Below are 26,037 nucleotides of genomic sequence, written 5' to 3'. Positions count from 1 at the left end.
CACTTACAAGTACAGGAACTCTGAAAATTTCCTCACCTGATCATAATTTCTTGTCATTCCATCTATCTCTCTGTCTTACAACTCCAAACACCATTCTTTGTCCTCACTGACCTTCAATTCCTCCATCCCTCAATTCTTTTTAAGGTCATCTCCCCTGCAATGGACGCATCTGTTCCCTTCCCTATCTTGACCCTGTGGTGAAAACAGTTTAACTCTACACAGTTCTTTTCTGAGTCCCTTGCCCTTTATTCTACTACAGATCTTGCTGTAACAAGCCTAGGCCTTTGATTGCTCCATTTGCTGCCTTCATTCTTATTCATGTGCTACTGAAGGAGGAGGGAGAAAATCACAAAACTGTGCTGAGTGGGTCCACTACAAATTTGTTACATAATTTCAAGAGGCCCCTCCTTTATATCTCCCTAATCAATTCATTATCATCATTTCTTATGTGGGTGCTCTCCAGGACTTCATGATCTCCAGAATTTCATCATCCTTGAAGATGAAATGATCTCTGATGCCTCCTGGGTAGTCCCTGGCCTCAAGCCCCTCCCTCGAGTTGGAAAGGATGGGAGGGGATAGACAGCTGAGAGTTCCTCCCAGACCCTCTACCACTTAAGGAGGGCACTCTGGACATTCACCTAATCATTTCCCACCTTGACTGCAGGACTTCATGATGCCCCGCCCCTCCACAGGGTTACCCCCCCCCCCCACTCCACTTTTTTGTCTTCTTTTCACACTGACTTTGAGCTCCTTGAAGGCTTTGATGTCCTCATGATTTTTCTTTGTGTCCCTGGAATTTCAGTGGCTGGCAAACAGTAGTTGCTTAATAAATGTTTATTGATTCTGACACTATCCTACATACCACAGAGGCATGTCCAAACCCTTTGATCTCTTTCAAAATTGACATGCTCTACCCTGTCCTTCCATCATCACACCACATCCCTCATTTTCACTGGGAAAAAAAAAAGATTATTCACCAAGATCACCCTCTTTTTCCCTCCTTCGCATCTTGCATCACTCAGAAACCTTCTGCCACTATTAAGAGGTGGGCCTTCTTGACTGCCTACTCTCTTTCCCTCTACAGCTGGGCCACCTGGGTCTGGCTCCGTCCCAAGTCTGGCCACCCTGGTTCTTTCTCTCCTTCCATCAGAGGATGGTGAGCTTCCAAATTAACTTCGCCCTGCCCAAGGGGGCTTCATCAAGATTCTCCAGGGGGCAGCTTCCATTTGTTCTTTTGCCACCTGTGGAGGTTTTAAGGGCAAAATAGGTTTCCTAGTTTCACGCCCAAATTACAGTCCTCCTAAAAATGAGGCAGTTGAAGCTACCTTTGCCTATCCATTCAGGCTGAGTCAGGTTTCACTTTAGTATATATAGCATTGGTGGCTTTGTGTAATATAACTTGGAGTAATTATGTTCTTGGAGGAAATTTTTCTTCTTCTGCCCAGTTCTTTTCTATTTGCAGCCTTGGTCTTCCTATATTGCATTGCTGCATTTGTACTTTCTAACTGGTTATATGAACCCGTATCAGGAAAGTTGAAAAATTCACTTTATCAACTTCATTATTATTCTTACAGACACTTTTTTTTATAATTGGTGAGCACTTCAGCCTGGGCTAAAGCTCTGACAGACATTAAGATGACCACAGGTGAAAATCTTATTGGTCAGTTCAACTCCTGCAAGAAGGGAAACTGCTACTTTGATTCTGTGACCAGTATGGGATCTCTGAATGCATCTGTGATCTTTGGTTTTCTGAACACGATACTTTAGGGAGGAAAAGCTTGGTTTTCATATAAAGGAGACCAGCTCACGTGATCAAACGTTTCTACCCATGGCGCAGGAACAATGGCACCTCCTATAGGAATGTAATTAAAGGAGAGAACCACACTGCATGAAATCATCTATTCTGTTATATAACATATTGCTACTGTCTTTAGAGACAATGCAATTTGTTTCTAATTAAAAAATAACATTTGCAATAAACTGATGGATTAAAAATTCTGCTACTTTTTACATGAATATGTGCCTTAGTATACAAATTCTGGATGTAAATATTTCATTTTGTAGAATGTTCGTGTACCTAAAGACCTCTTTGTTTAAAAAAGGCTAATTGCATTATAAACATAGCATACCGTGTTTCCCCGGTAATAAGACCTATCCCGAAAATAAGCCCTATTGAGATTGCTACTGTAGTGAAGGTGATCCCCTGCGCTACACGCTACATTACGGTACCCTCTGTATGCACCGTCCCCCCCACCCCCCCGTGAAACCCACGCCACGCTCCAAGCTGCATCCAATCAGAGCTGCAGCAGTGAGCGCCGTCATCCTGTTCTTCCCCAGTGATTTGCTTATTCAATAAAGGTACATTTTTTTGCTCACATTTAACTGTTTATTAAAATTGCTGTCAATGTTCATTAAAATAAGCTCTCCCCTGAAAATAAGCCCTCTGGTGTTTTTCTGTCCAAAAAAAAAAAAACAAACAAAAAACTAATAAGACAGTGTCTTATTATCGGGGAAACACGGTAGCAAAAAAAAAAAATTTTGGTTCATAACTCAAATTTCAACACCGTTCATGTTAAACAGAAACTCCTGAAATACAGAGATGGGTTTTAAAATAACCATCAATACTTCATAGCTGCATAAAATTTTTTTGAGCACGTGGACTGGAAATTTCAAGTTCTTTGATACAGTAAATACAGTAATTCTACCATTTGTGGAGATTATAGTGTGCTGATTGGTTTCATAATTACGTATGCTCTAAATATGGTTCACCTATGCACTCTGAAAACTGCAGGCAGATTCTTATTGATATCCGCCCTCTGCTACTCATGCGACTGTTGCAGGATGGGGTAATCCGGAAAATAGAGAAAAAAATACGTAAGTTTTTCCCTTTAAAAAACAATTCATTCAGAGGACAGAAGAAATTGATTTTATATTTTACTTTTGAAAAGCATTTAAAATATTTAGAGTCAATGAAGTTACTACTGGAAACTCAGTAATAATATTATAAAAATAAGAAATGGGATCCAAATTTCCTATTTCTTAATGTTCTCATTCTTATTACATAAATGGATGACTTTAAAGGAACATAAGTGAGCTAGCTACATAATGGGTGCCTGTTTCTTTGTACACATATTTAGCTGTATTCTGAATATGCACGAGTCATTTACATCATTTGCTAATCTTTATAGTTGCATTGTGGAGAAATTCAGATTTTTTTTCTTCCAAAACGATTGCTACTTTGTGAAGCTCAACTACATTTTTGTTGCTTTTACACATGACAAGAATTGTCCATGTGAGAAATATACGTTTTTTATGCAGTCAATTTAATTTTAAAAAGTTGAAAAAAAAAAGTGGGCCTTTTCCTTGGCAAAGCAAACTCCTCTACATGCACAAATGATTCCATTCCATCCTATTTTCTACAGTAGATTTCTCCAATCTTCTCCCCACTTTCTCACTTATTTTAATCTCTTCCTGTCGACTGGTTTCCATCTTACTGTGTGCAAAACCCCACCTTCACAAACCACTCGGTTGAGTGAGTCTATCCATCCCCTTTAGTGGTCTCCTGTAACTCTCCTTTCTGAGGCTAAATTCCTTGAGAAGGCCATATATGATAGGTGCCTCCAATTTTTTTTTTTCCGTCTCTCTATTCTTAACTCTCTGCAGTCTGGCTTCTAACCTCATCATTCAACTGAAACCGATCTCTCCCAAGTTACTAAAGATTTCTTAAATGCCAAATCTAACAGCCTTTCTTAATGCTCATCTTTTTTGATCTTTGATGCTATTGATCACCTTCTTTTTGATATTCTCCTTCCTCTAGGCTTCTCTCTGAGTTCTCCTACCTTGACTTCTCCTCATCTACTCTGCTGGAGCATCATCCAGAGGGGGTCTGTCCTGAGCTTTCTCTTCTCACTCTCTACTATTTCTCTTGGTGATCTCATCAGCTTCCAGAGATTTGATTATGATTTCTATGCAGAAGATTCTCAAATCTACTTATCCAACTCTAACTTTTCTATTGACCCCCAGTTTCACATTTCCAACTGCCTATCAGACATCTTGAAATGCATGTTCCACAGACATCTTAAACTCAACACATCCAAAACTTAACTCATTATTTCTTCTCAAACTGTCCTGGCTTCCAAACTTTCCAATTACTTGTAAGGATATACCACAATCCTCCCTGGCACCCAGACTTAAAACCTAGGCTTCATCTTTGACTCCTCACTCTATCACTCCCATATCCAATCAGCTGCCAAGTCTTGTCTACTCTACCTTCATAACGTCTCCAGCATGTGCCTCCTTCTCTCCATTAACAATGTCATCACCCTAGGACAAGGCCTCTTCATTTCATTCCTGGGCTATTGTAATAGCCTACTATCTTGTCCCCTTGTCTCAAGTCTCTCCTCACTCAAGTCCATCCTCCACTCAGTTGTCAAATTAATCTTCCTAGGGTGCAGATCTAATCATATCACCCTCTCACCCACTCATTAAACTCTGGTAGTTACCTATTACCTCCAGGATCAAATATAAAATACTCTGTTTGGCTTTTAAAGTCCTTCATACATGGGCCCCTTCCTACCTTTCCAGTCACGTTGTGAGCTAATGAGACAGGATTTTTGCTGTTCCTCAGACATGGCACTCCATCTAGACTCAGCATTTTTAGTGGTTGTCTCTAATGCATGGAACTCTCTCCTTCATCTCTGCCACATGGCTTTCCTAGCCTTCTTCAAGTCTCAGCTAAAGTTCCACATTCTAAAAGAATCCTTCCCCAGTCCTCCTTAATATTAATCCCTTCCCTCTGAGACAATCCTCAATTTAATTCCAATTTATCTTATTTATGCATAGGTGTGTGCTTGCTGTCTCCCCTATTAGAATGTGAACTTCTTAAAGAGAGGGACTGGGTTTTTCTTTTTTTTTGGGGGGGGGTCTTTATTTGTATCTCCAGTGACTGGCACATAATAGACATTTAATAAATGCTTGCTGATTTAACTCTGACAATCTAGCATTAACGCTGGCCAATGAATTGTACTAAAGTTTTATAACCACTCGATATTGATTCTTATTTATGTGGTTATAAGCATTGTACAGATTTTTCTTCCTTAACTCCACGCCGCTTCACACAAACTTGTTCACATCTGTAGTAGTTATTCATATTCACTCACATGGCATGATGACATTTTTATACTTTGCTACAACCATCCAGCTATAACCTAATTGTTGGGCACATTTTATTTCCAGATTTTTTATTATCACAATCAACAGAACTATAAACATTTATGTCCACTGGGATATTTAGTAATTTTACTTACATAATTTCAAATTATTTTCCAGAATTAATATCTATAATCTCTGCAGAGTGCCCCCAGAAGTGAATTTGCTTGGCTATCATATGATTGTCCTTTCAACACTCTCTCTTCCAGCATCTTAGCTAGTTTAATGGATGGTTTAAATCTTATTTCTCAGGTTATTAGTGATTTTGGATACCTTTTTTTTAATGTGGTTAACAGTTTATATTCTAGTTTTTGAAAACTTTTTGCCTACATCCCTTGATCCCCATTTATTCAGCAATGACTCTTAACCTTATACATTTGGAACATCCGTTCCCTGTAAAGTTTTAGATTTTATATTTTGACCAGATGACTTATGAAAACTTTTTTTCCATTAAAATGAATTTTTTCTCTTGATTATAGTTGCATTGACCTTACTGGTACAAAAACTTCTTAATTAAATGAAAGCTAGCTCCCCCATCTCTCCCTTCCTCCCCTCCCCCCCTTTTATGACCTCTATTATCTCATGTTTGGTTACACATTCTTGCTCTATTCATAACTCAATACACAAGTATTTCTTAAGCACCTATGTTTCAGGGACTGTGCTATGCACTGGAGATACAAATATAAAGAAGGAAACAATCCCTACTTGCTAAAAGCTTACATTTTAATTAGAGAAGGCAACAGAATAAACATGAAGAGAATAAATACAAGTAAGTAAAAATCGTTGGATGCAAAGAAGTTTGGGGGAGGACATTAGCAACTGGAGAGCTTGAGAAAGGCTTCATAGAGAACACAGTACATGAACCATACTCCCCGTCCTCACGTTAAACTTTTATTTTAATGGCTTCAATTTCTGTACCAGACTTTTGGCTGAATTGTGCCCATTGAAAAATTACCAATATTAAAAACTAATAACCTAAAACTACCATAAACAAATAGTCCACAAAACATTCCTTTCCTTCTGAAGCCTTTATGATTAATTGCAATCATTAACAAGTCTTTTACTATTAAACTTAGATGGTTAGCTGAGACAAATAGCTCTGAGACGGATCCTCTGCCATTAAGAAGGGGGTGGTAGCTTCTGGGAAGATTTTTGTGACCTTGCCAGCTTCAACAATCTTCTTCATCAACTGCCCCAAATAGCAAAGAAGAAGGTCATCAGAGAAGCTCTCTACACACACAGGCTTTCCTAAATCATTGTTTATGAGGTGTAGCATCACCAGATTTCAGGAATTTAGAGCTATCTTCCAACTTCTGAACAGAATGACAATCTTCTCCTTCAAAAATATACTTAACAAACAATGTGGTAAGTACAAGAGGTTCATAGCCAGCATTGATCTGGCCTGGATGGTTCAGAACATGACACATGCAGGGAAGCCGGTGCTTCCACTGGTGGATCATTCTTACTATCACCAGCCACATTGCCACAGTGGACATATTTGACAAAGACTTGACAATGAAATCCATATTATCCCCATGCAGAGTTTCATTCAAAACTTCATGATGCATTTCAAGAAAATTTACTTCAATTACAACATTGATGAGGGTAAAGTTCACAGCCACGTCTAGGCTTAGAATCACACTGTTCTAGCATATGCTCAACAGATACAACAGCAGTATTTGTGGACATGCTGGAGGGTTAAATGCAGGAGCTTATCAGTTGGAAAGTTGGAGGCAGGAAGCAATCCAAAGTTTCAAGCAGAATAGTTCCAATAGCGTTACCATCCTTACAGGTGACTTTCCATCCCTTGAACCAAGGCATATTAGAAGTTGGTTCCAGGGGGCAGAGTCAAGATGGCAGAGTAGAAGCAGGACCTCCCCGAGGCTCTGGCTTCCACCTTCCATAATCCATGTAAAAGGAGACTCTAAACAAACTTTGGAGCTGCAGAACCCACAAAATGACACAGAGAAGCTAACCTCCCACTGAGAACAGCCTGGCAGGCTGGCAGCAAGAGGCCAGCGCAGCGCTCTGGGAGCCGAGCCCAGCCCCATGCCAAGGCTTTATGACCAGCTGCCAGCTGGAGGGACTCCAGATCAGCAGCAGCTGTGGCCCTTTCCAGATTTATCAACACATAGATGCGAAGGACAAAGTGAGAGGTCAGTGCAGTCTGGACTTTGGGATCAGGAGTTGGGAGTGCATCGGAGAAGTCGCTGAGCTGGCTGTGCCTGCTGTGTAGGGGGACCAAGCACCAGTCTGAGGGGTAATTGCTCTTGCTTTAACCTGCTTGGATCTGGATTGCAGTCTAGGGTGGAGGTCCTGGGGTGTGTGACCAGGTTGCCAGAGCGTGTGGAGGCCTCAGAGAGGGCACCCATCTAATACCTCCGGCAGCTGAGAAAACCCCAGCGTTTGGGATGGAAGCTCCCATCTGGTAGCAGAGTCCTACTGTGGCAAAAAGCCCAGGGGTCAAGTGACTGAGGGGTGACATGACCGGGCAAAGGAAACAAAGCCAACAGAAGACTCCAACATTAGACTCCTATTTTGGGAACAAAAAGCATCAAAGCATGGAACAGGAGGAAGACAGTGAAGTCAGAACTCCTGAACCAAAAGCTTCCAAGGAAAATATGAGCTGGTTACAGTCCATAGAGGACCTTAAGAAGCAGATAAGAGAAGTAGAGGAAAAATTGGGAAGAGAAATGAGAACGATTCAAGAAAATTATGAAATGAGAGTCAACAGCCTGACTGAGGAAAATAATACCTTAAAAAATAGACTAACTCAAATGGCAAAAGAGGCTTAAAAAGGCAACGAGGAGAAGAATGCCTTAAAAAGCCCAATTTGCCAGATGGAAAAAGAATCTCAAAAGCTCACTGAGGAGAATCATTCCTTCAGAATTGAATTGGAACAAATGGAAGCTAATGACTTTATGAGAAATCAAGATGCTGTTAAACAGATCCAAACAAATGAAAGAATAGAAGGCAATGTGAAATATCTCATGGGAAAAACCACTGACCTGGAAAACAGATCCAGGAGAGATAATTTAAAAATTATTGGACTACCTGAAAGCCATGATCAAAGTAAGAACCTAGAAATCATCCTCCAAGAAATTCTCAAGGAAAATTGCCCTGTTTTAGAACCAGAAGGCAAAACAGAGGTTGAAAGAATCCGCTGATCACCTCCTGAAAAAGATCCCAAAAGGAAAACTCCTAGGAATATTATAGCCAGGTTCTGGAATTCCCAGATCAAGGAGAGAATATTACGAGCAGCCAGGAAGAAACAATTTGAATATTGTGGAAACACAATCAGCATAACCCAGGATCTGGCAGCTTCTACACTGAGGGATCGAAGGGCTTGGAATATGATATTCCGGAGGGCAAAGGAGCTGGGATTAAAACCAAGAGTCACCTACCCAACAAAACTGAGTATCATGTTTCAGGGAAAAATATGGTCATTCAGTGGAATAGAGGACTTTCAAGCATTCTAGATGAAAAAACCAGAGTTGAATAGAAAATTTAACATTTAGATATAAGAAGCAAGAGAAGCTTGAGAAGGTCTTTGTATCAAAATGATTACCAACTATTCATCAGCCCATGTGTGATGCTCTTCTCTCTAGGCTGGTGTTAGGGAAGAAGTCATAATCCAACACTATGCCCAAGTCTTTCATCTTGGCAAACCATGTCAGAACTAGTATATCCTTACCATTATCTTTAAGAACCAGATGTTACCTCCATGTGACAATGAAGCATCAAAATAACATTCCCATTCAGAAAGAATGATTTCTTATATTATTAAAGACATTGGAAAAATTATAGTGAAAGGATCCTTGTATGTATGATACAGTAAAGAAAAATATATGCCATAAGAACTCACAGAAATGTTAAAATATTTCTAAATAGCTTAACTACAATGGATCTAATCTAAATGCACTAATTCATTTTCTTTATTTGGTTATGGAAAAAGTACTCAATTTTGTTTTCCTATAGGCCTGATTTTCTTTTCATGGCTATGTTTTACTTGTAAAATATAGAGATAGATTAAAATTTGTCAAACTAATACATAGGTTCTAATGACTTTCATAGCCTAAGAAGTATCTTCTAGCTAGAGTTCATTTATCACTCTTGGTCATGCAAGCCCAAATACTAACCACCCATGGAAGACAGTGTACCCATGCAATACAATTTATTAATAAGTTCATATTTGCTAAATAACAGACTGAATTTCTTAGTTGGATTCTTTAAAAAAAAAAGTTGGTTCCATATGCTGCCAATATTCCAAACTGAAATTGGGACAAAATCTACTGTGCCTGGGTTATAATTGGTTTTCTTAATATAAGGACTGACTTCCTTGATCATTTCCTCAGAAATTATCTGTAGGATGCCTTAGTGGAATCCATTCTCTTGACAACAAAAATTGGTTAATTCACACCTAGTTTGTAGGCTAGAAGGGCATACTCATGGGAGGTCTGCCTATTCTTTAAGATGGCATTCTTTGTATTTGCTAAAACCATCATTAACAATATGGACAGCACTATCAGTCTGAAATGGTCTGTAATAATGTTCTTGACAAAGTATGTGGGTCCTGGAGTATCAACGGTGGTCACATAATACTGGTGTTAAAATTTCCAGAGAGGGCTATCCATCATGATAACCATGCTCCCAATTCCATCATCAGTCTTTCCAAGACCCAGAAATTTTTGAAGGGGCTCTTCCCCTCTTGGAAGCCTCCTTCTCAAACTTTCTGGTCCTACTACATTTGTAAATGAGGTGGCCAGTTGTGGTAGATTTACCAAAGTCTGTCCAGTGATGACAAAGTTAATGTGAATCTTCCCTGCCCATTTTTGCACAACAACCTGTTGCAAAGAAGGACTTGAACTATATCTTTAAGGATGAGAGGAATCCCATAAGGTGGAGGTCAGGGAGAATGCATATCAAGTATGTGGGATGGCCAGTTCAAAGGTATGGACATAGCAGAAGGATTACAGTGTGTGAGGAAATTAGAGAAAGCCAGTTTGACTGGATCACAGAGAGCAAAAGAGAGAAAACTGTCAAGTGAAGTTAGAAAGATAGGTTGGGGACAGGTTATAAAGGGCTTTAAGAGCTAAATAAAGGTGTTTCTTGAGTAGGGGAGTGACATGGTCAGATTTAGTCTTAAGGAACATCACTCTAGCAATAATGTCAGACAGTTTGAAGTGGTGAAATGCTTGAGACAAGGAAACCAAATAGAAACTTTTGCAATAAGATAGTTTAGAAGTGATGAGGAGCTGGATGAAGGTGGTAGATGTGTGAGGTGAGAAAAGGAGTTGGATATGAAGTATCTGTGGAGCTAGAAATAGCAAGATTTGGTATCTGATTGGCTAGATGGGGTGGAGATGCTTGTTCCCCAAGCAAAGAAGCTTGGGAAACTCACTGTTAGGATACATGGTATGGATAAGCCAAAGGAGGCTGAAGATTGATCAGACAGATAGAAAACGGGAGAGATTAGTGTTATGAAACCCAGAGAGGAAAAGCTACCTAAGATGAGAAGTGATCAACAGTGTCAAGTGAAACAACTAGTCTGAGAAGAGTGGGAACTGAAAAAAGACCATCAGACCTGGTGATTAAAGGAGAAATTTCAGTTAAGCAACGTGCAAAGGACTGAGAAGTGAATTGGAGAAGAAATGAGGACAGTGAATATAAATAGTTATTTCTAGAAGTCTGACTGAGAAAGAGAGGAAGGATAAAAGACTATAGCTGAGGATCGCTGGATTTTTTTTTGGGGGGGGGGGGAAGGCAGAAGGGAAGGAACCAGCACATAGAAAGAGGCTGAAGATTAGAGAGAATGGAAAGACGAATGAGCCATCTCTAGCAATCTGTAGGAGAAGATGGGATCAAGGATGGATGCAGACAGGTTGGACTTAGCAAGAGGAAGACTACCTCATTATCAGAGTAGAGGAAAAGAAGGAGATAACCACATTCTTCTATTTCCCTCAGACAGCGCGTATCCACTTGAACATGCAATGGTGATCTCGGCTGATCTTTTGCAAGCCTGTTTTTTGGTTTTCTTAGCAGCTGTTCCCTTGCATTGCGGAGTTTACCGTAAAGTGGAATGTGGTGCTTCTCTGCCACTAGGCCTTGCTTTTCTAGTTGAAGTTAATTATGTTTCTACTTCCTAACCAAAACAAAGTAATTTCAATAATTATTGCATATGTGTGCACCTGCGCGTGTGTGCGCGCACGTGTGTGTGTGTGTGGATGGGTGTGCCACACCTCCTCCCTTCCTATTTTAAATTTTATTCCTCCAAATGAGTTCTGTTATTGTTCTAAGCTCCTTGATATCAAGTACCGTTTCATTATTGCCTCTGTATCCCTAGTGCCCTAACAGTGCCTAGCATACAGGGAAGCCCTATATAAATGCTTTGATGGTTGTTTAATTCTAGAAAATATCCCTTCGGGAATTTGATTAGTACTAACACTAAACCTGAATCTTTTATTCTTTTTACTAGACTGAGTTCTACCAAGAACTAAGTTCTCTCTCTAATTATTTAGGTCATTTATTTCTATAAGAATTGTTTTCTATTTATATTTAATACTTGTGTATTTTAGGAATTAATTCCCAGATTTTTTAAAGAAATGGAATTTCATTGCTTTCTTCTTGTTTTATTGTAAGTGTTTAAAATACAAATAGATGCTCTTTTTGGTTGAAGACTTTTTCTGCAAATATTGATAAAATCAAGTGATTTGTTACTAAGATGAATATAATTATACTTTATTATTGCTGGAAAAACCCTCAAATTACTAGCACAAATTCAACCAGGGAAGCAATCTTCTCGTTCAATATTCTTATTTTATAGAGGAGGAACTAAGGCCAAGAGGTTAAAAGGCTTGCCCAAGGTCAATGGGGTACTAAATACATCTAAGGATTTGGTCTTTCCATTGCATCATGTTACCTCTCGAAAGAGGTGGGGCTGATTGGGGATATGAATGTGGGTCCTCTTGCATCTTATGTGAGAATCATACCCAACTTAGTTCTACACAAAGAACAATGGTATGCGAAGGCCTTGTTTTAAATTTGGGCTTTTCTACTTGTATAAAATTGAGTAAAATACTTGAAATCTCTTGGCCTCATTTTACTCAACTATAAAATCAGATGGCAACTATTATATGTTCTCTAATGTCATTCCAGGTTTAAATTCTATGATGCTATAATTCAATGCCAAGATGATGCAGACCAAAATTAGGGTCCCAATTTCTTCTAGTAGTCTTTCCATAATTAATCCTGGTCCCTTTTGAGACTGCTTGTATCATCCTAAACACATCATACTGCAAAGCCATTAAAATAGGAAGAAGTTCCAATGTGACTGATACATTAGAAAACACTTTGAATGTAACAAAAATCTGACATTTGTGTATGTGTCATTTTATCTACAAGAAACAGTAAGAATACAGAAAACTGTACCACTTCATGACAACTCACAAGCTGCAACCGTTCTGACGTTCATTTCATAAATGCCATGTTTACTGCATGTTTTCTGGGGCAGCATAAGCAGTGGGAGGAGGAGAGCTGGTCTGGACTCGTGCACTCCACCTGCAGCCCCCAACCTTGCCAGCTTGACCCATGGGAACCAAGGGGTAAGCTGAGCAGCAGTCCAAGGCTGCAGGGATCACCACTCCTTACTATAGCTTTTCTGTATTTCTTAACCATTTAGCATGAATAAAAGTGTGCTGCCATTTTTATTAGATGTCTGTCTTTTTTTGAGTGTCCCTGGTGAATTTTTTGAGTACTATGTTCTTAACCTTTGCGCTTTTCATTGGGCTATTTTACACAATGCCATGGTTTTTAGGAATACCTATGCTGCTTTATAACTGAACTGACTGTATATCTAAATTAATTCAGCTTTACTTGAATAGTCATTACCGATCCTCTGCTTAAAGATCTCTTGTGAATCTGCACTACCTCTGGAGTACCCCATTCTATTTAATTCCACCTACTGTTAGCCGTTCTCCCTTGGGCCAAGGATACATTCAATTCCTCTTCCACATAATAGCTCTTTCATAACAGAACTATCATACCCAGACCTCCACCCCAGTCTTCTATGCTCTGTGTCAGGGGTGGAGAACCTGCAGCCTTGAGGCCACATGTGGCCCTCTAGGTTCTCAAATGTGGCACTCAGACTGAATCCAAACTTCACAGAACAAATCCACTTAATAGGCCGCACTCAAGGACCTAGAGGGCTCCATGTGGCCTGCGCCAAGTTAGTCACTCTCAGTTCTTTCAATTCTCATATGGCATAATTTCAAGAACCTTCATCAACCTGGTTGTTCTTCTCTGGACATGAATCTTCAACTTACCGATTTTCTTCCTAATATGTAGGACCCAGAACTAAATGAAACAGCCTCTGAACATGGATGTAGTCTGACCATAATATATTTGGACTATTATTTCCCTCATTCTGGAAGCTAGTTTTCTCTTAATAAAACCTAAACTTTCATTAGCTTTTTGATTACTATATCATGATGTCAATTCCTATTATCTTGTAGGTCAATAAAATATCTAGATCTTTAGATGAACAGTAGCCTAACAATACCTCCTTCATTTTGTACCTGGGAAGTTAATTTTTTGAACCTAAATGTGAACCTTTAATTTTATGTCAATTAACTGACTCCTCTTTCTGTGGGTTTCCCTGTACACAACTGATACAGACAGCAAAAATAGATGAGTTTTCTGCGTATGCTTTTTGGCATCACACCATTCTTCTTTATGGACTTCTTCATGGGACTCCAGGGTTCCAAAGAAGATAGTTTGAGAAATGCTTTCTAATCATCCTCAACAACAAAAGACCCGAGGAAGCACTAATTAGTTAGATGCTTGAAGAGAAGAAAAAGATGGCATAAAATGCATAAAACACTACTTCTTAAGAAAACAAAATACAAAATTTTTTAGAACTTACTGTTCATGGAAGTCCAGCATTGGTGGCTCAAACCGTATGGGTCTGCAGTTCCCCCGGTACAGGGATACACTGTAAGCAGCAGAGGAAAAAAGATTATAATAAAACCAGTTCTCAAAGCACACATTTCACTTAATCTACAGACTCTTAACTCAGGCGAAGGGGAACAACAACTTTTTTTTTTTAATTTGACAACTGTTCTATTTCAATAGGATCTATTTCCTTTGTTACACACACACACTCCTATTGACACACACATACACAAACACACACACAAGTATATATTATTTTGCATATTTAAAAAATCCATTATTCTGAGAAGTTCTTTGGCTTCAAGTTGCCAAAGAAGTCCGTGACACAAAAAAGGCTAAGAACTCTACCCTAATCCAAGCTCAATAAATAGTAGTTTTCTTTAGATTTTATAAAAAGATTCTGAACAAGTACAAAATAAAATGGGTATTTCCCTATTAAAAAAACAACAGAAAAAGAAGATTGCACATGAAAGTGCAAATCTCTATACAAAGAACTTGCATTCCTCTTTGAACATATGATAAATTCAACATAATTTTCAAACTTGTCTTGTTTGTCTATGATTCTAGCTTTTGTTCTGTTTTCTTCTGAAGTTTAAAGAAAAGCAGAGACTTTTATTACTCAGACATGATTTTAAAGGAAGACAGTAAATAAACTGTGTTTTGTTAATGTAACAGAAACAGTTTCTCTGATTTGTGTGAACATGCATAGAAAATCGGAAATAAGACTGCACATTGAGTAAAGGTATTTTCAGTTGTGGATAAGTATACAGATTTTAAAATGGCATTGTGACATATTACAAGAAAATTACATACTACTAGATTTTTTTTGAGCAAGAGAAGATTAGATCTGTCATTTCATTGGCAAAAGAAATTCTTAGTAAGGACACCTTCTCTACGAATGTCTCTCATTCATTGTTCTGAAGTTACCTGGGACAATGAGAGTATAGGTGACTTGTCCAGAGTCATAAAACCCATGTGTCAGAGGAGGCCATGGTCAAATTCAACACAGACAAGAGGAGGGAGGCTTAATGACACAAATAAGATTGCCAAGGATGAACTCCATAAGCTGTGGGGTAGACAAGAAATTCAAGCTGAAGAACTAGGCCTAGAGAGCCCTTTGCCACAAAGGCAGAGCAAAGGTTCCCTTTTTCAGTAATAAGGAAAAGCTCTGAATTGGTGATGTGGTCCCTTGGCTCCATGGGTATATGAAGGCATACAGCTCAAGAGATTTAAAGCTCCTCCAACCCGGTAGCAGAGATCACGGGACTGAGGGATGTCCTTAATAAAGAAAAGAGGTGGGGAAATGGGCAGACTGGGGAGCCATTCTTACTGGCATTACCATCATTGCTATGTGTTCACTAACTGAGTTTTTCCTAAATAAACACATGTGAATGTAGGGTAGCTTTTAGATCCCTAACATAGACTTTGACTCAGTTCTTCCTGAACCCAAGGCCAGGTCTCTACTATGTCACTTTGCCTCTTGCTATCAGGTTTTTGGATGGTAATTTCCATCATAAGAATAGCTAATTAATCTGAAATTTCTGGTCTCATTATAAACAGTGATATAAAGTGATTTCTTCTTTGTCACTGTAACTAACTTCTCATTTTAAAAAATTCTGAGCATTGCATATAGTGTCCAAAAGTTACAGATACTGTATGGGAAGTGTACATATAGCTAATAATCTGTTTATATAAAGGGCACAGCATATGGAGCACTGCACCTGGAATATGGGAAGCCTCAGACGCTTAGAAACTGTGACCCTGGTGAAGTCACTAACTCTGTCTTATTTAAATCTGTAAAACAGGGAAAAGAAAAGCAATTCCACAGCTTGTTGTAATGATAAAAGGAGATAATATTTGCAAAGCACTCTGCAGACCTTAAGCACTCTCTAACTCATAGACCATATAGTGCCAGTTGCATTCATTGGATATGATTCCACCATCATCATCCTCTTTTTTGCCCATCCCCTCGTTGCAGGAAAAGCTCACTACCACAAAAGTCTTCGTCACACAGACTGCATTAGCCGGTTGGAGGGCCAAGGGGTAGAACAAAACAGTGTCGTTCTAACTTGAAGTCAGGCATCTTCATGGGAGAGATGAGGGGAGGGGCTGTTTACAGCTTCCTTTTGTATCCTGCTCTCCCCCATGAGATTTAAGCTCTGTTGGGTCAGGGATTGTCTTTTTCTTATTTGTATTCCAGGCTTAGCATATAGCCTAGTATATAATAGGGATGTTAATAAATATTTATTTCATTTGCACTACATTTTATTGTACTGTGTTATTGTATTTGGCAGAAGATGTATTATTAACTAAACAAGAGATAGAGGTAATTACAAAAGATAAAAGAGAGAACTTTGATTACATGAAACGGAAAAGCTACATAAACAAAATTAATGGATGAGATAATGGGGAAAAAATCTTTGCATCAAATTTCTCTGATAAGGGTTTGGTGTCTAAGACATATGAAAAATTAATAAATGTACATAAAAAATGGTCAAAGAATATAAGTAAACAAAAGAATTGCAAAATATTTACAATCACAGAAATGGAAATCAGAAGAACCTTAAAGTTTCATGTCACTCCCCACAAATCGATGAAGTTAACAAAAAAGGTCAGTAGCCAAGTAAATCTTTTACTCATACACAATACGATATTTATTAAGCTCTTGTAACGTGCCAGGAAGTATAAGGTGATACAAACAAGAAAAAAAAAACCCTGTCCTCAAGGGGCTTGCGGTCTACTGGGAAGACAACACAGAAAAGGAAGCTTGAAGGGGAGAGAAGGTACTTCGAAGGACTGTGAAGGTAAACACACTAATGTCCTGGTGGAGTCGTGAAATAGCGACCACTTTGGAAAGCAATATGGAATTATGCCAAGAAGTGATTAAAATATCTGTGACCTTAAGTCAGAGACTCCATTACTGGGTTGGTACCCTCAAGAGGCCACTGATAAAAAGACATTCTCCACATACACCAAAATATTTATAACAGTACTTTTTGTGATAGCAAAGAATTTGAAACAAAGTAGATGACCATCAGTCAGGAAATGTCCAAACAAATACCTGTATATGAATGTAAAGGAAGTACTATTTTACTGTAAGAAATGATTTATATGATGAATACAGAGAAGCATGGAAAGATCTATATAAACCTATGCAGAACAAAGGAGAACCGCGCAAACAATATATACCATGATCACAACAATGTAAATACAAAAATCAACCACACACCAAAAAGTCAAGCATGATGAAACAAGATCATAAAGCATGATTCCTGTGAAGTGATATGAAAGCAGGCCTCCAAACCATCCCTCCATAGAGGTGGGAAGTCCGTAAGTGTTGGACACTACATGTTTTCAGACTTTTTCTATGTTGTGTTGATTCTTCCGCTTCTATTTGTTACATGGGATGGCTCTCTGGGAGGGACAGAGAACATTGGATGGATTGGGAGGAATGCTGGGAAAAACAGTGATGATATAATAAATAGAAGACATCAATTAAAACTTATTTTATGTAAAGTTTTAAAAAGTACTATATAAATACTAATGGTTATTATACAAAGGGAAAGGGCTAAAGACATTTGGTAAGCTAACTAAAGTTTCAAAATAATAAATTAAAAATAAATGAAAAAGAAAGAATTCAGTATACGATCATACATGGATACTACTTTTTAAAGCCCAACTACATCAGGTCTGTGAGTCTCAGAGACAGAAAAAGGGACAGATAATTTTTTACTTTTACACTCAACTCTGAAAAGATAGAACAGTGAGGCCAGAGAGATGGGGAAGAAAGGATGCTCAGGCAAGGAGTCAGACAGGCTCATGAGTAGATATTGATCTTGTATTGCTTTGTGGGAAGGCTGAAGGATACTGTGGCTCTCAGTGTTTTTATGGCTTCTGAATATCTTTGGTACTATGATGGAATCGGCTTAATGGTTTTGGGATTCAGTTTTCGGGTATCTAAATAAGTGTTTCAGTTCTGTCCTCTATATGGAGAGTTTGGTATATTTTGTGATTGAATGTCATGAGATACTTATAGTTACAGTCTTTATGGTGATCAAGAGTAACGTAAGTATTTCATTGACACTACATTTGGTGACAAGGATGAGACTGTGAAATATCAGACCTCTAGTTGGAGGCAGAAGGGATTTAGAAGAAATGGCTATTCCAGGATGGGAAGATTTACCTTATGCCTCCCTAGTAAGGGAGTGGTCTAAGAGTTCAGGGCTCTGTAAAAACGGGGAACAGAGACTGCAGCAAGGAGAACCTAGAGATTTAGAAACATGTTTGTAAAGAATATCAATAGAACCTGGGAGAGAGCTGGAGGCAGTGAGTAGAAGGGCTGGGTTTTACTAACAGGCTACTGTATTGTGTGTAAAAGCAGAGACAAGCTGTCACAAGAGTTGGCTAAGTGCCAGCAATCGAGCCCCCCTTTAGAAGAGCAAGCTGTCTCAGGTGGAAGGAGAGAGAACTGGAGAGTCTCTGGAAGCAGAGAGGGCTGTTGCAAATTTGGCTAAGAAAAAGAAGAAAAAAACAACAGGAGGAAAGTTCATGCAGCTTCAGTAGAGTTTGAGTGTGGCTGCTATAACAACAACTCTCCATGTCTGTGTGTTCTACAGAATGATACAATGCTAAGTGATGCACCATTTCATGGCTGAAGCTTTTACAGGGGAAGAAACTCATCCCATACTGAAAGGAAGGCAGGAGAGTCAGGGAAGGCAAGCAGTGTTCAAGGAGATACTTGAGGATTTCCCTCAACGGGAGATGACAGATTCACCCAGAGGATGGGAGAATCCTTAGTGTCTTGGATGGTAAGAATCAGTGATGAAGGAGCTGCTGGGATGGTGATAGACAGAGTGGACTGCTTGAAATTTTAAGTATTGCCAGAATCCCTTTGTCCAACAAGCTTTTAGAGATTTTCACTTGGGAGGAGATAACAATACGACCCATCTGTTAGCTTAAGCTGCTGATGGGTGCAATAGAAAGTATCCTGCTGATTCCATGTGGCCTAGTGGAGACGGACCCTAGTACTCAGAGACTGCATGAGAAAGCTGAAAGAAGTAACGAAAATGGCTCTCATGTTTGGAGATGTGCATACATATCACGAAATCCCCTCAGCAGTTCCTCATATAAACATCACAGTGAAGACGGCTCCTCCTGCTTTTCAGCATCTACTTCTGACTCTACCATTTGGAGAAATAGGACACCATCTTTCAGAGGTGTTGGATAAGATTTCATAGCTAAGTGACTTAGGAGAATGAGAAAATTATCAATTTCCTCGAGACAGAAGAGTAAATAGCTGGTGGATTCAAAGGCAGAGTAGATTGCCAGGAAAAGAACTGTTTATTGCTCCACTGAGAGCAGGGGTTGACTTTAGAAAAAGTGATGGTATTCCAACTAATGAACTATACAATTGCATCAAGAAAATGGGCTTGATGTTAGACGGAATAGAGATGTGAGAACTGCCCCGTACAGACGCTCCTGAACCATTGTGTCCAATTTTGTCACACCTTCAGGGGGACTCACATTAAAGAAAGTGCTGAGACAGCTGGAAGTGGTCAATGTGCTGAACTTGTGGTAGTGTATCAGGCCACTGGAATAGAGTGAGGAGGGCAGTGTCATATATTCTGCTGTGAATGAGGTTATGATAGTGAGTTCATGGACTTCAGAGGCACGGCTGACTCTAGATTTGTTTTTGTTTTTTTTTTTTACTTTTCTGACTGTTAAATTTGTTTGCAAGATTTGTTTTCTGCAGGATTGGTAGGTACCCTCCACGTGCAGATGACAATGCTTACGCTGAATGTCACCCCCTGTCCATGACTGATGTGACACCTCTAGACTCTAGACCTGGCACTGACTGAGCTCCAGATGACCTTTCGAATGGGACCTTCTGGACCTGGCACTGAGCAAGCTCCGGATGACAGCTAAAGAACTGAACTCCTGAATGGGACCTCTTGGGGCAGGGCCAGCTCTACGTCCAATTTCAGCTTGAAGTAGCTTTGGAGAACAGACCTTTGCCCCTTACCCCAAGATTTTGAGCCCCATTTGTGTGAGGGGGGAAGGATGGGGTGCTGGTGCCTAAGCCCCCACCCTAAACTATTGTTTTATTATCCCTGTTATATTGTTGCAAAGTTCTGTTGACAGCAGTTTTTCCATCATTTATTCCTAAACTTTCATTTATTGTTAATATTACTTTTATTGTGTAAAGGACATGAAAGATCTTGGGGCCAAATGTAATGAGAATGGGAATCTGAAGATCTTCCCTGCCCCTTAATAGACCTAGGGGGTAGTGTGAAGATCTCCCCTGCTTTAAAAGTAAACTCTGCCCCCCAATAGGCTGAATGTAATCACATGGAGCCTGTGGTGCAAGGAGTTTGCTGAAGGGAAGCACAGCCCACAGGAAGCTGGTCAGAGCTAGCAAGACAATGAGGGAGAGAGGACGCTCAGGCAAGGAGTCAGACAGGCTCGTGAGTAGATATTGATCTTGTATTGGTTTGTGGGAAGGCTGAAGGATGCTGTGGCTCTCAGCGTTATTATGGCTTCTGAATATCTTTGGTACTATGATGGAATCGGCTTACTGGTTTTGGGATTGGGTTTTCTGGTGTCTAAATAAATGCTTCAGTTCTGACCTCTGTCTGAAGAGTCTGGTATATTTTGTGATTGAATGTCACAAGATACTTATAGTCACGGTCTTTATGGTGGCTGTGGCTGCTGTAAATATTGCATTGATGCTACAGTGGTTCATTTTCCCAGTCATGCAGGGATAGGGTCAAACAATGCAATTAAGTTTTCTTACAATTCCCACAACTAGATACAGAAATTGGACTAGACCTATAAGTGAATAGGAAGAAAACAGCTAACTCCAGAACTGAGTCACAATTTGGACTCAGAGTGGTTCACTCACTTCCCAATAAATTTCTTGTGATTTTCTCACAAGCTTTGATATAGTAATGCAAAGAAAATTCATGCTCCCTTTGAAATAAGAGTTTATTTTCTGTATTTCCATTGAGACTGTTAAAACAGGTTCAAAAATCTCAGACGTAGAAGAGACTTCAGAATATTCCAACTCATACCTCAATGAGAATCCCCCAACATGTTCATCTAGACTTTGAAGACTTTTAATGAGGGGGAACCTAATATACACTCTATCTTGAATACCTCCTTTTACTTCTGAACACCGTGCCCTTCCTTCAATATCCAGGTCAAACTCTAACTCTTTCATGAATTCTTCACTCATCACCCCAACTTATCTCTCTCCTGAAGCCCTTAATATCTATAATACACAGTTGGCCTTTAGCATATTTACCTACTTTCAAAGTTCAAAGTGTGAGACAAATGGTGTAGATAGAGAGCTAAATGAGAAATCAGTAAAAGCTGTGTTCAAGTCCTATCTCGACACATAATAATATCTGTGTGATTCTGGGTAAATCACTTAAACTCAGTCCAAATAAACTCTCTAAGATTATAAATTGCAGAGAAGATGCCAATCTGCATTGGTAAAAGAAATTTCTTCATTAAAAGTTCTGATTTCTCAAAGTGAGGCAGGGGATCCCTTTTCAGCAATAGGGCTTTATTTGCAAACCCTTTGAAAGGGCCCATAAAATCAAAATTATTTTTATAATAACACTAATACATTTTAATTTATAATATGGTAAGTATCAACAGATCTAACCTACGTAGACAAAAGCTCTTTTTTGATGGAGATCCTTCATAGTTTAAAAGTGTAAAGAGGTTCAGAGATCAAAATATATGAGAACTGCTGCCTTAAAAGAACAATGAAATAATGGGTCAGACAAAAAAAAGGAAAAAAAAATTCACAAATTTAAATTTTAAATATGTAAAAAATTCAAAGAAAAAACACAAAGCAAAGGAAAAATTTTTTAAAAAGCCATGGAAAATTATTAACAAAGACATTCCATTCCTGTTGATTGGTTTGTTGTGATTTAAAACAATAAATCAGGAGTTTCTACATTCACCTTCATATTTGAGGCCTAAAGGTGAGTAAAGTAACTTGACAAAGATGCTAATTAAGAGGAAAATCGTCCATGATTTTTATGTCATGTTTATATAAATGGAATATTCATCCTTTACATTACTGCCTGAATAATCTTCCTCATTCACAGATATACTCATGTTGTCTCTGCTGAAAAATCTTCAGTACTGATTGGGTACCAAGTTTAAACTCTTAAGTCTGGAATTCAATGTTCTCTACAAGGCATGCTCATAAAATTTTTAAGCTTTCTCTCATGTTATTCAGTCAATGAATCAAAAAGCCGTCTATGTACTAGATGCTGGGGATCATTTTGACTTCTTGCTTCTGAGGGAGAAGAAAAAGGGAAAAGAGAATCTGAGCTGAATATGGAGAATAAAATTTTATAGTTGGCTTGTAGTGGCTTGAACTACTGAAGTATGTCAGAGGCTGAATGTGGCAAAACTGGGAAACACTGAGAAAAGCTGAAGGAGAATAAATAGGTTTAAAAGTATGTATTAATAAGTGCTTTCTATAGATGATATCATGACTTGCAAGTGAATTGGATTTAAGTGAGGGAGGGCTGTAAAAAGTCACCAGCCTCACTTTCTCCTCTGAGCCATCTTGTCCAGTGGCAAGACATAGATCAGGATGACTGGAGATGACCTGGATGCAGTGGGAGACATTGGCCTCTTTAAGCTAAAGTCTTTCTGAGTTCTCACTTTGACTGAGGCAGTGCCCTTTCAGTGATTAAGACTAGGCAAGAAATAAGCCCAAGAAAGGCCTCTTTTACCTAATTAAAAAACAAACAAACAAAAAACAAGAACCAATCTGGGAGGGGAAGATCCTCAGGGTTTCTGGCCAAAACAGAAACAGTTACTCCAAGTCAAGTGTAGGAAGCCTAGCAGACCACAGGATGAAGGAGAAAAGCTAATGGCAAAGAATTTTCTTTATTGCCAATCTCTATTAAGGAGAATACTTAAGGATTAACAAGAAAAAATGGAGAAGAAATAGATTGGAATGGAACAAAAAGCAAGTAGTTGACATGTAAAAAAGGCAAGGTAAGAAAAGCTAGTAAAAGGAACAATTACAGGGTTAAGAAGACAGAGTAGAATAGGTGGGTGGGGAAATTTGGTGAAAAAGAAAGGAGTCTGGGAGGGGCTAGGTGGCACAGTGAATAGAGTACTGGCTCTGGAGTCAGGAGGACCTGAGTTCAAATCCAGCCTCAGACACTTAACACAAAACTAGTCATGTGACCTTGGGCAAGTCAATTAACCACAACTGCCCTACCTTTCCCCCCTCCAAAAAGCAAAATAAAAAATAAAATAAAAAAATAAAGGAATCTGGGTTGGTTGAAAACTGAAGGGAAGATAGATGTGACTATGGCATAAATATGACAAAGGAAATGGGGCTGAAAATTATTTCAAAGGGACAATTGCTGTAAAAGTTTTAACTAAATACTTAGGCTGATTGTGGCTTAGATCACGAGCTTCTTATGCAAAAGTCAGACTTAAAGAAAGTAGGGAAAAATATCTGACTATATAGGTATGAACTAAATAATATTCCTTATAAATCTGAAATGAAAGTGATGACTAGATTTAAGGGATTAGATCTGGCAGACAGAGTATTTGAAGTATTAGAGACAGAGGTTTGCAATATTGTACAGGAGGCAGCAACACAAAACTTTTCAATGATGAAGAGCGAGAAAGCAAAAAGGCTGTTTGATGAGGCTTTTACAAAACAGCTAAGGAAAGAGGAAAAGAGAAAAAGATATGCCCAAGTGAATGCAGAATTCCAGAATAGCAAGGGAAGGTAAGATTCTCTTCCATGAGCAACGCAAAAGAAAAAAAAGAGGAAGAAGAAGAAGAAAATAAATGGAAAAGACAAAAGATCTCTTCAAGAAAATGTAATGTTGATAGAATAGGAAGCTCTTCCACACCCATTAACAGGCCTAACACATGAAGCCTGAATCACATGGAGTTCACTGTAGGATGAGCTTACCCAAGGAGGAAAGAGAAAGAGAGAGAGAGCATAAGCCAAGAGTGAGGGCGAGGCAGAGCAGACAGAGAGAAGCCAGCCTGAGTGGGCAGGGGGAGGAATCTGCTTGTGAGGAGGACCAAAGGAAAGAAAGCTTGATATGCTGCTACTCTCTGGACTCGTGATGGGTACTTGTTCAATCTTACCTCTTGGCATCCTAATGATGTTCCAAATAAATATTTTTGTTTCGCCTTTGAGAAAGAGTTTACTACACTTTGCAAATCTACACTGGAAATGTGCATGCATATTCATAGAGGCTGCTATGGATATCATGTTGGCATTACAGAAAATTAGAGATATCAAGGGAAAATTTCATGCAAAAAATGGGCAGATGAAAGATAAAATGGTAGGGACTTAACAGAAGCAAAAGAGATTAAGTGACAAAAATACACAAAAGAACTACACAAGAATAAGCTTAACATCACAGATAACCAATAACCAATTATGGTGGGGTTACTTATTTAGAGCCACATCTGAAGAAGAAAGTCAAGTGGGTCTTAAGAAGCACTGCTAACAATAAGGTTAAAAGAGGTGGAAGCAATGGTGGAAGCCAGGAAGCAATGGGACCAGTTGCCAAGTTTGTTTGTTTTATGGTAAACTTTAAGTTCTTAATGGTTCGATGTCCATTTGGCAGAAGGTCTCCCGTGCAGCATCAAAGGGATCTGTGCTTGGTACTGCTCTGTTTAATAATTTTATCCATGACGCAGATGAAGGCATAGATGGTATGATATTTCAAGATGATCCAGAAATGGGGGGCACAGCGAAAAGAATAAATGATAGGCTCCAAAGGAACCTGACAGGCAAGAGCATAAGACGAAATTTAAGACAGGTAAATGTACAAGTTCTCACTTGGTACAAAAGTCACAAGTACAAGTGCACACACTTGACAAGTACAAGGTAAAGGAGGCATGCTTATACAGATGCTGGTCAAAACTTCTTTTAGGGGTTTCAGTACATACAGTATGCCCCGTCCAATGGCACATCAGGATACAGAGGGTGGTACTACACAAAGCACCAATTTAGAAGCTAAAGATGTGAATAAACCAAAGAAACCATCTTCGATACTATTTAGCATAAAAAATGATTGTAAATCTAATTCTACAAGAGCTGCAAGTAGAGACTTAAAGAAAAATAGATTTTATTCTATTTATTTTATATGAATATCTAGAAAAAATGAAGAGATGAAAAAGTGAAACAAAAGCTCTTGAAGAATTTGAAAAAGAATAACTCAGAAGAGAAAGCGGTAAACCTTATCCAAGAAATGGAACCCCTGAAAAAAAGAAGAGAGAACGAACAAGAGACACTTAATGAGACAGGAAGACAAACCGGAACAAAATCGAAAGACTGAAAAAGTCGACAAAATGCAAGACTGACTGATATCCAAGCCAAACTGTCTGGAAAATAAGATGAAAGAAAGATGATGTGAGAATAAATGAGTTCTCGGTCTGGATACTTAGGCAAATTAATTTAAGCAACTGGAAGGAAGTGTATGAGGTAATCTGAGCATGTTAACCTTTGAAGACATCATGGCTGGTTCTGAAGGTACACTTACTTTCACTCCCCGCCATTAGCACATTAGCCCACCCTCATTATACAGTGAGCGCCTGAAGTGCCCAGAACAGTTTACATAAGGATGAAAACATTGTTAACAAAACTTTTTTTGAAGACTTAAGATTTCTGTGATGAAAGCACTGAATGACCACATGCACAGAGGAGCTATGAAGGAGAATGTTCATCACCTCCTCACACGTGATGATCACAAAGGGCAGGAACATAGACTTTTGGATATGACCATATATTTTGCTTGACTATACTTACTTGTTACCAGAGCCTCTCTCCACCTCGCCCGTTCTTACTTCTGAACGGTTATAAAAAAA

General features: G+C 38.9%; 1 protein-coding gene and 1 pseudogene across 2 annotated transcripts in view; one reads left to right on the top strand and one right to left on the bottom strand.

Moving 5' to 3' along the window:
• Positions 1-26,037, bottom strand: part of TMEM131 (transmembrane protein 131) — a 255,926-nt gene that overhangs the window by 93,963 nt on the left and 135,926 nt on the right. For both annotated transcript variants that reach the window (XM_069072955.1, XM_069072956.1), the window contains one exon: positions 14,129-14,197. In XM_069072955.1, the coding sequence (XP_068929056.1) occupies positions 14,129-14,197 (69 nt within the window). The remainder of the gene's footprint in view (positions 1-14,128; positions 14,198-26,037) is intronic.
• LOC138149778 (synaptophysin-like protein 1 pseudogene) lies at positions 1,174-1,812 on the top strand (annotated as a pseudogene).

This window comes from Petaurus breviceps, unplaced genomic scaffold, assembly GCF_028583685.1.
Source record: "Petaurus breviceps papuanus isolate PSGF00001 unplaced genomic scaffold, PetGlider_PUasm1.0 90849, whole genome shotgun sequence".
In the NCBI taxonomy this organism is placed as follows: domain Eukaryota; kingdom Metazoa; phylum Chordata; class Mammalia; order Diprotodontia; family Petauridae; genus Petaurus; species Petaurus breviceps.
Note: the sequence above shows the minus strand (reverse complement) of the source record. Positions and strands in the feature narration are given on the sequence as shown.